The 10,953-nt window shown below is 39.4% G+C and overlaps 1 protein-coding gene across 1 annotated transcript; it reads right to left on the bottom strand.

The window, feature by feature from the left end:
- Nucleotides 1-2,343: 2,343 nt before the first annotated feature.
- On the bottom strand, nucleotides 2,344-10,623 carry LOC126969650 (peptidyl-tRNA hydrolase ICT1, mitochondrial). Its single transcript, XM_050815217.1, has 5 exons — nucleotides 10,366-10,623; nucleotides 10,018-10,119; nucleotides 9,212-9,295; nucleotides 3,582-3,751; nucleotides 2,344-3,039 (listed from the first exon to the last, which is right to left on the bottom strand). Exons 1-5 carry the CDS (start codon nucleotides 10,516-10,518, stop codon nucleotides 2,946-2,948), a joined length of 603 nt encoding a protein of 200 aa, XP_050671174.1. The 5' UTR covers nucleotides 10,519-10,623; the 3' UTR covers nucleotides 2,344-2,945.
- Nucleotides 10,624-10,953: the final 330 nt, after the last annotated feature.

The following is a 10,953-nucleotide window of genomic DNA, read 5'->3' as shown; positions in this document are numbered from 1 at the left end:
TTTGGATCGGATGGACAAGGGCTGACTTCCATGAGTCAGGGACTACGCCTTTGGAATAAGAGTGCCGGAATAAACGCGTTAGCACCGGCGTCAACTCAGGGGCACACGTTCTAAGCACGATTGGAGAAATGCCATCCGGCCCGCTCGACTTCCTGACGTCCAACGAAAACAGAGCTCGCCTAACAGTTTTCTGTCTGAACTGTACTTCAGGCATAGAGCTCTGACACCGCGGGATGGTCGGCGGTGTTTTTCCGTTGTCGTCAAGAGTCGAGTTGGAGGCGAAAAGAGCGCACAGGAGCTCGGCTTTCTCTTTTGCCGTATGGGCCAGGGTGTCATTCCTCATGTGCAACGGCGGCATGGACGGCTGGTTGAAGTTACCAAGAGCAGCTTTCGACAACGACCAGAACTTACGTGTTCCGGTCGGGTAACTGGAAAGCTGCTCGCCGATTTTGACGACGTGCTTAGACTTCGCACTGGAGGCACGGTTATATTTCCTCTTAAGAACTTTGCAGTTCGGATCCTTTGTGCCCAGCGCCGCAACCCAAGTTCGATACGCCTGTTTTTTGCAGTCAGATGCTGCTTTAACTGACGCATCGAACCAGGGCTGTGATCTGCCACCGATCGGTACTACAGAGCTTGGTATAAAAATATCCATGCCCTGCAGTATCACATCGCCTACTGCAATGGCGCAGGCACTAGGATCATCCGAAGAGAAACAAACCTTGCCCCAAGGGTAGGATGCAAAAAAGGAACGCATCCTATCCCAATCTGCTGACTTGTAGTGCCAAACGCGGCGGGTCGCTGGTGGTCTGCGACGTTGGCGTCGGATAGGCACTACACTCCTGACCAGGCAATGGTCGGACGTTCCAAGATGGGCGTCGACAAAGACCTGGTAACCATCGGGATGTGTAGTCAGCAGAAGATCTAATAAGGACGGCATGTGACTATCCACATCCGGGAGCCGCGTTGGCGACTCAACCAATTGGGACAGACCATACGCCAATGCAAAATTATGCACAGATCGCCCTGCGTAGTCTGTGGTACGTGATCCAAGCCATTCGGCATTGTGCCCGTTGAAATCACCCAAGACCACTATTTCAGCGGAGGGGATCTGTGCAAGCACGACGTCAATTGCAGCTTGAACGCAGCCCATGAGATGATCGGTTTCTGCGTTACCACTATGGGACCTGTAGACACACGCATAGATACGGACGCGGTCGTCTAAATCTACGCGGAGCCAGAGAGTAGACAGGTTCCTACCCTCAAAATTGCCGAGACGGCGACAGCAGATATCCTCCCTAACGTACACACATACCCCGGCATGAGGCAAAAAATTGTGCTCAATTTTGTACCCGGGGTACGTTAAATATGACGTATTGCTAGGTCGAGATATCTGCGTCTCCGTAAGGAAACACAAGGCCGGCTGCGCCGTCTCAAGGTGGTGGTGGACGGCGATTATCTTTTTACGGACCGCTCTCATAATTTGTGTGGGGGGGGGGGGGGAGGGATGGCCTCCGGTCCTCGACACTAACCTATGCGAAACATAGCGGCACTAGGCCGCTACTTCACGCCGGTATTCTGTGCGAGTGTGGTAATTAACCCGGACGAGTCTGGCCCGATTGTGCTGACGTCATAAGACGGCAGCGTGACTCTCCCACTTCTAAAAAGCCCTTAGTCGCCTCTTACGACACCCATGGGCCTGGGACTCCCCTATTCTTTTTACGCCCCGGAGAAAGTACAGGGCCGTCGTTTATAAACAAAATAAGATAACCTACCCACAGACTTAAACATTATCAAAGCGTAAGTAGGTACATACCATTTTTCTTATTTGTATCCTTATATATACTTATATATTATGTAAATACCTAAGTAAGTACCTAAATGTAGCTTATCCATGAGGATTTATTTTATTCAAATCTATTCTAATAAATGGGAGCCCGTTTTTTCTGTTCGGTTATACTGCGAAAACTACTAAACCGATTGGAATAATACTTTTACCGTAAGATGCAGCGTGTTTCGGAGGTTTTAGTACTTATATGAATTGTTGGTGATTACTTATCCGGAAACTTTATTTTTTTGACTAAGTAGGTACCTATACATTCGCAGTACAAATAATTCAGCCAAACAACTGAGATAAGCGGGCGCGGGGTAGGTACCTAATTTATACGACAAAATAAAGTTGGCCGGGTCAGCTGGTGTTGGTAATAAACCTACACACATCCACATATAAAAATACTTGATAAGGAATGTAGTAGAATACTCACTGAGTAGGATACTCAGTTGCACACAAGCCCGAAATCAGTGTAAAAGATATTTCAAAGTACTTTATTGAATCAAACCACATTTTCATTTTAGGTAATTATATTTTAAGTAGTAGGTATATAATTACATTCCTATTAGGTATACATTTTACACTTTTTCTTGTATTAAATTGGGCACACATCAACAGTTCGTACTCTATGTGACTAAATCTTACACAATCTTACCAATATATAATATTACATTATTATAGATAACAAAACATCTCCTAAGTAACTAACAGCTGTCCTCATCCACACCACAATCAAGTGGAGTCGGCCACATCTATAACTAACTCATTGTATGTAAGAGAAGCATGTCGTATCGTCCTGCGAGGTCAGACATCGCGCAAGGAAGATCATTCCACAGTTTCCATGTGGCACAAAATTTCTCAGATGATATCCAAGTTTTTGGCGTGTCGTAGTTAGCGACTGGGATGCGGTTGTACATATATATTAGATACATTATGCAATATTTATATTTATATTCTTGGTGTACAAACTAAGCTTTGCAAGATCTAAATTCTAAAACAAAATTGCGCTTAATTCAATGAACTGTTGATGCATGTAATATTATGGAATAGCAAAGAGTGGTGTTACCACAGCACTGGTGCTACCACAATACTGGTGCCCAATTTAATGAAAGAATCATAAGTCCAGGCGAGGTGGCGGTCGCTGCAGCTCCCGGCGCACGCTCTCCTCTCGCTTCAGGGTCACCCTCAGCCGGGCCGCGCGCAGGTGTCTGTACACACCAGCCAGTATTACTACTAAGTACTTCAAAATAAAATCAATATCACTTTATTCATTTCGGTCAAAGAAATGACACCACTGAATGTCAAATGTTATACACTACCCCATTTACCACCACTTCGGAAAAGATTTACCTTTCATGAGAAAAGGTGCCAAGAAATTCAATCAAACAAAAAATTCCAAAGATGGAGTTATATTTGGTTATTACTGATGGTCATATTGATTGACACTGTTATGGACAGATGGCGTGGCTTCAGATACACCATCCATTGTCACCACATTAACATTGAAATGCAATAATAGAACCTCACCAATCACAATGGGGTATACTATAAAGATTATGTAAGTAATGTGTTTTGTAAACAATTATTAGTTCAAATTGTTACAAATATTTTTTATATTTGTATTTTTCAAAGTAACAAAAAAATTAGCTTAACATATGTTTTAGATGTTACAAAGATCTCTCACACCGTCTGTGCCTCCCGCTAACCAGACATGACTGTTACTACAATGCCCAAATGCCAATCACCTTACCTCTGCCTTATCCGTTCTTCTGTCTCTGGAGAGGGTTTTCTCTCCGAAACTGCAGCATTACGTATGAGTGTTCTCAACTTCTGCAGGCAGTCGGCCAGATTTAGCTGCTGGGAGCGTGTGGTGTCTGACCGGAAGACGATATAACCCTCCTTGGTCAGCTTATTGCCATGCTACCAAACATTGTAATCTAATTATAACATAAACTCTGTGTGAACCTTGATATTGAGTTCACTTAGTAATTGGCATGTATATTACATTTGTGTATTAATCCTAAAAGTGAGGGTTATCACTTTAAAAATATAACAAATTGTGTATATTACATGTTTACATACATTCTATACTAGGTGGCTGCATGTGTTGTGTCTCGGTAATGTCTCGTATATCTCAATAAAAGTTAAAATTAAAATTTCTTTATTGGTCTCAAAAGTAGTACAAGATATAATTGGCTGGAGCCTTGTTTTATGTGACAAAACCTGTCGGCTGTCCCAAAAATAAACACAGGGAATGTCCCTGTATACTCAAAATCAAAATTTTAACAAAATTCTACTAACACAGTAATTCCCTACAATATGGAAAAACCCATATTTTAAAAGAGGCCATAGTTTTCAAGTTACAAAATTACAAAACACAGTAAGGGCTCAGACTGACACACAATTTGTAAAACAAAAATACAGCAAGAGACAGTTACCAATATGAAACACAGCAAGTGGCATGCACTTACTGTTTTTGGTGTGGGTAATTGAGACTTCCTGTGTTTTATATTTGGATATTGTTGTTGCTTATAAACCTACTTGACTAATAAATTCACAGCATAGCACACGTGCGTCAACCTTTGAGATAGGATTTTGGTATTTTTCAATTTGGTGGGAAACCGCAGAGTCCACGTAATTTTAAGAGAAGGGTATGGGGAGTAAGCAGAGGAGGGTAGCGAGCGTCTGCCGTTCATCATAAACGCAGTCCGCAGCGGACAGTATTAAGTCGTGACGTAAAATTTAAGACTTTTAAAATCAGTTTTTCCAAATTATTATTGGTATAATATACTACTTTAATATGAGTCGAAGCAGAAAGATAGCAGAAGAGAAGCACCTTTCAGATTAAATTCAGTTGAACTCATAAATGCTTCAATGGATTCGCTGCCAACAAAAATGTAAATAACTATGGGAAATTGTATTTAATTATGAGTTGTAGGTAAGTTCTTAGCAATTTGATAATAAATAACATTTAACAAGGTTCTTATGTTGATTTCTGAAATAATCTAAACCTAAATATTAACCTACCTTCTTTCTTTTAAACTGAATGTCTTAAAAAGCAGGTTGCTGCTTATTCTTTTGCTCATATTATATTGTTTTCTTAAATGCGCTTAGCACAGGTTTGGGTTTTGCTTCTTTTCAGTTTGGACCAAAGCATGAACCCAAGAGTACCAGAGATGTAAAATTTAATTACATTATCTGATCTCGGGAAAAGTTGTGATGACTCGGTGGCTGATCTAAATTATATCGCAGATATAATTTCTGAGACAGCCAGTTCTGATATTGAATATGAAAGCTACGGGTAAACGAAATCGTTCAGCTTCAGATTTTTTTCCGTTTATCAGGAACCACTTATCATTGTTCAGAACCACATACTGCTAGACCGAGTGACTCCTATAAATGACATGTGAAGATGCAGATAAACAGAAACTGACACATCCCATGTCAACAAAATATGCAAATGTACATGAGAATGTACGAAATTTACTGATCAATTAAATGACTTTCAATTGAGTTTGGTTGTTCAGGTAAAATTTTTAAGAGTTTCACATAACATGTTTTACAAGACTTCATTTAGTGATGATCAATTAGCTTTCTGGATTTCATTAATATTTATTATTCACAAAAAATATTTAATCGTTGGACCAAAAACCATTGATCAACCACATGGCATTAAGATTCCAAGAAAAAAGAGATTCTTACCACGCTGGTGCTTCTGATGCCCAAATCAAGAAAATTTTTGGTGGGATTTGCCTATAAATGACCAATCTCGATATTTGATTTATGAAGAATAAGCTGGTATTTTATGTTTTATTTTTGACATTTATAATTGACAGTCACAATGTTGAGTCAGTGTTTATGTTAGGGGACTACAATGCGCACCCTGGTGAATCATTTGCTACTGAGCTCTTAAATTTTTGTAAGGAACAATCGTGGTCTTGTGTAGATTTGGAATTGATGCCGCCGGACTGTCATACATTTGTCAGTGATGCGCATGGCTGTCTGCGATGGCTCGACCACTGTGTTGTTACTTGTGCCGCGCGGCACTCCGTGTCCGCGGCCTGTGTGTTATATAATACTTATTGGTCTGATCATTACCCTGTATCTATACAATGTAATTTTAATTTAGTTAAGACTAAGCTTACACGTAATGATAGTGTAAATAGAATAGTCTGGGGTCAACGTGACTCGACTCAAATAGAGAAATTTAAAAATGTATGTCACTCTAGACTTTGTGAAATTGATTTTCCTTCAGAATTAAGAAACTACTCAGATTATATGTGTTGTAACAAAAATCATAAAATCCTATTAGATAGCATGTATGACGATATTATTTGTATACTGTCGGAGGCCGCTATATGTAGTTATAATGTTACCCAAAAGCGTAGAGGGCTCGGCTTTGTTTTCAAGCCTGGTTGTATGGGGGTAGGCCTGGGGCCGGCCGTCTTTATAATGTATGTGTGAAGCAAGGCGCGCTTTTAAGTCAAAATTAAAGTGGTGTCAGAATAATCAGCAACAAATAAAAATGGATATTATAGCCGACTTACACTCACACAAGAAGTTCGGTCAGTTCTGGAAAAACACAAATAAAATGAATCATAAGCCGGGCCTCCCCATTAGCGTGGCGGGAGTACACGAGCATAGGGACATTGCCACTATGTTCTCCCACCAGTTCAGGGTGCACTCTCCTCTGGGACCAGCGCGGCAGGAGCCCGATGCAGAGGATGGTAGTGAGCGTAGTGTTAATTTTACGGCAGAGGAAGTGTGTGCGGTGATCAGAGGCATGGTGAGAGGTAAATCCCCGGGTCACGACAGCCTTAGCATCGAGCACCTGCAGCACGCGGGTCTACACTTACCCAGAGTGCTTTCTATGTTGTTTACCCTGTGTTTAGGTCACTCCCATCTTACTGATAATCTGATGCGCACTATAGTTGTACCAATAATCAAAAATAAAACTGGTGATGCATCAGATGTGAACAACTATAGACCGATTTCTCTGGTCACAGTGGTCGCTAAAGTGCTGGACAGTCTGCTCGGTAAACATCTGGATAAATACGTCTCGCTAAACGACGCGCAGTTCGGTTTCAGGCCCGGGCTTTCCACCGAGAGTGCTATCCTGGCCCTCAAGCAGACTGTACGGTATTACACTAGTAGAAAGACCCCAGTATACGCATGCTACCTTGATTTATCGAAAGCTTTCGATCTTGTATCGTACGACATTCTGTGGGATAAATTAAGGGATGAAACGTCTATACCTAGGGAAATCGTGCTATTATTTATGTATTGGTATAATATGCAAAAGAACTATGTAAGATGGGCAGGCTCTGCCTCGGAGGAGTACGGACTGGAATGCGGGGTGAGGCAGGGGGGGCTGACCTCTCCCAAGCTCTTCAGCCTGTATGTCAACCGACTGATCGATGAGCTCAACAGCTCCGGCGTCGGGTGTCACATTGATGGAGTGTGCGTGAACAATATCAGCTACGCAGACGATATGGTGCTTCTGAGAATTTGTGAGTGCTATGCGGTGGCACACGGGCTCAAATACAACGCGAAACAGAGTGAAATAATGATTTTCTGGCCGGATAAAAAGCGATACACATTCGTTCCGACATTCAGCTTATGTGGTACAGCTCTAAATAAAGTTAAGCAAGTGAAGTATTTGGGTCACTGGGTTACCGAGGACCTCAATGACAATATAGATATTGAAAGAGAGCGCAGAGCGCTGTCTGTCCGATGCAACATGTTGGCCCGCAGATTTTCACGATGCACGGAGACTGTTAAAGTTGCGCTTTTTAAATCGTACTGTCAGTCATTTTACACCTGCAGCCTATGGGTTAACTACACACTGCGGACATACAGCGATCTGCGTGTTCAATATAATAACGCGTTCCGGGTGCTAATGGGACTGCCGCGCCACTGCAGCGCCTCCGCTATGTTCGCGGCAGCTCACACAGATGGCTTTGCGGCCATCATGCGCAAGCAGTGCGCTTCTACCATGCGCCGCATGCGCGACAGTCCCAACACCATACTGCATGCGCTGTCGGACCGGTGGGACTCCCCGATGCTGGATCGTTGGATACGGCTACATGCAGTCGCATAGAAATTTACCGACATCATCGGGAGGTCCACCCGGACCAGCCTGTTATTTTATTTTATTTATTTTCTAAATATGTGATTTAATAAGTAATTACTAACACTATTTTGTAAGTTTGCAAATTGTACTAACAAATATGGATGTAATCTCATGAGTGAATCCGAAATAAATGATTATTATTATTATTATTTTAACTTCATAAATGAGTTTCATATTGTATAACATATTTTGTCAATCTTATTAAAATTTAATAGTGCTTTACTATGCTTCTAAATGAATAAACAAGTTAAGAAATTAAAAAAAAACAATGTCAAACACATAGTAAGGTATCATGCTGTGTTTCAATTTGGTGGTTAAGAGTTAAATAGACCAAAATAACTATTGTGAAGTTAGTAGGTCTCATCAAACATGCATAAAGATGCCAAAACAAATTCTAAATTTACGCAAATATAGGCAATAATATTACCTTTATCACACAATAGTCACTTTAGTGTTATTTATGTATTTTTGTACGGCTAGTCAAAAATATGTTTTTTTGCTCTCCTGTAAAATAATGTTTATATCCTTTACTGTGTTATATTTTTTGGGGCAGCCGCTGTGTCAGAAGATCCCACCCGGCTCTTCCATATCTATTAGCATTAAGTAGGTACCTACTTAACACTAATATGATGTGTGTGTGTGTGTATATGACAATGTGTGCATTTGTGTGAGTAAGTGTGTATTGTGTTCACTCAAATACTGTATAATAAGTTTTCTAAATACATAAAGAATAAAATTCTTTAGATTTTACTGTATGTTTTTTGGTTATAAATATAAACAGTTAATAAATTGATACATATTATAGAGTATGCAGATATAAACTGTATTATGTTTACTTCAAAATACATAAAATGGTCTCCTTATAGTTTTTGGTCATTATCCATCTTGATACAAGTTTTTTACAGTCATTATTAATGGTTGGGATATATATTTACGTATTTATTAACAATGTTGTAAATTTAAAAATTGTACATAGTTATTTAGTTTATTTAATAAATAGAGCTTATATGTGTGTGTCAGTTTTTTCTTCAATGTAGGATCTTTAAGGTGAACTATAGCAATTTTACTTAATTTAATTGTACAATCACTATAAACAACAGAACACTGTAACTCCTCTGTTGTTGCAAGTGAGTCTGGACTTCTATCATTGATCACTTACCATCACATGACCCCATACCCTTGTTTGTCCTCTTCCATAAATAAAAGTAAAATTAAAGTTATATCTTCAAGAGGAGGTAATTCCTTACCATTTCCAGTATTTTTTCCCGTATCTCTTGTGGAATCCAGTCCGCCTCACTTACTTTAAATCTTAAATCAACCTTTGTATGAACCTGAAAAATTTTATTAAAATTATTCAAATTTTTTTGTTTGACACAAGTTTCCTTGTCATTCAGCCTTGTCTTCAATGAAGTGTGGCCTTAACAGCTCCTGTGCTAAGTTAAGCTAATGCTGTAAACTCTTGTTCCAATATTCCAACCTCATTGAGAGAATATTCCAGGTCAATGAAAGTACATCAGAATTTTTTTATGACATAATAGCTCAGTTTTTGGCCTCTCCTATATTTATTCCAAACTAATAACTACTCAAAGAATATAAAAAGAAGAGAAATGTGTCAATACTTTTATGTCTACGTTAATACTTTTAAAAATAAAGATTGGACCCCATCTGATTGGTACAAGACTGCTCTTTCTTTTTCCATTTTTGTCTATTCCTGACTATGGTCATCCAGGTCCCACCAGCTACTGAAACCATATCACCTCCCTCCATCTTATTTGGGTCTATGTATCTTTCTCTTTCTGAGTGGTCCAGAGCATTTTACAGTTTGCACTGTCTACCTTTTGTATGTTTATCGAGTAACATGCCCTTGGTTGTGTGAAGATCTGTTAGGAAAACTACTTATATAATGAATCCCTATTCAGGATGGTATTTTGTGGTAGTGCTATTCTGTAAAATGTAAATGACTACAATATTGTAAAATATACAACACATGTATATAGGAGGGAGGTACCTGAAACAGTACAGAAGAAGCATACAAAAACATGGAGTAACTTACTTTATTAACATTCTGTCCACCTGGACCCGAGCTAGCACTGTAGGTTATATCTAACTTCTCAATTGGAACATAACCAGAGAACTTCTCATTTGGATTTGGAGTCTGGAACAAAGTGGGTACAACATGTAGTGTTGTAGCTAGCAAGTAGCCTTTAAAGATGATTTAATATAAACGAGGTGTTCACTGTACTCAGACCTAGCGTCAACTATAATAAATACATATCACTATAGACTGATTTGATAGATGAAAGAGTTTAACAATAAATGAAAACCCAACTAGTTATCAGATCCAAATGAGGACACGATGTGTGAACATCTGTTTATAAATAATATATAAATTAGTACTTACGAATGATGGAGTGCTCAGCTTCAGTGAGCTATTTGGATATAAGGTGTCTAGAGATATGGAACTTTTGTATGCCAATGATCTCTGCAATAAAGTGCAATATGAATTTTTCTGAAGCGCTAAACAGCGCACCAACCTTATCGGCATAAATGCCATTGTAATTGAATTTATAATTAATTATTTATTGTGTTTATTAGAGTAACAGAGTTTATAAATGAAATCACAAATTATTTTAATGTTTACGAAATGTCACGTTATCAACTATTCTGTCAAATTTATGATATATTTTTTTTATCATTCCCTCGAGAGAGCAGGCAAGGGAACCAAGCCATACAGCCTTATCTTTTTTTTCTATTTTTAATATTTAATTCTGAATTAATTAATGCATAATGATAATTTACAATTTGACAGCTCACTGTAGGAGTGTGATTAGTAATAGGTGCTATTCTGTTCGGCTTAATATTATTGTTGACAAGTAGTCGCATAAAACTTGCAATCACTTGGGCCTGCCAGGTGCCACACACTCGACGTGGCATGAGTTACAAGGATAGAGGCAGAAACTTTCTGTGGCAACATTTATGGTCATGCCGG

The sequence above is a fragment of the Leptidea sinapis genome, chromosome 18 (assembly GCF_905404315.1).
Source record: "Leptidea sinapis chromosome 18, ilLepSina1.1, whole genome shotgun sequence".
Taxonomy (NCBI): domain Eukaryota; kingdom Metazoa; phylum Arthropoda; class Insecta; order Lepidoptera; family Pieridae; genus Leptidea; species Leptidea sinapis.
The sequence above is the reverse complement of the archived record's forward strand: the minus strand, read 5'-3'. Positions and strand labels throughout refer to the sequence as shown.

What these genes read in the sequence shown, in the direction of transcription:
- LOC126969650 (XM_050815217.1), bottom strand. Translation starts at nt 10,518, where the DNA reads ATGGCATTTATGCCGATAAGGTTGGTGCGCTGTTTAGCGCTTCAGAAA. An exon ending in GTGGACAGAATGTTAATAAA is followed by an intron (nt 9,296 to 10,017) that starts GTAAGTTACTCC and finishes AAAATTTTTCAG; the next exon opens with GTTCATACAAAGGTTGATTT. An exon ending in GGGAAAAAATACTGGAAATG is followed by an intron (nt 3,752 to 9,211) that starts GTAAGGAATTAC and finishes AATGTTTGGTAG; the next exon opens with CATGGCAATAAGCTGACCAA.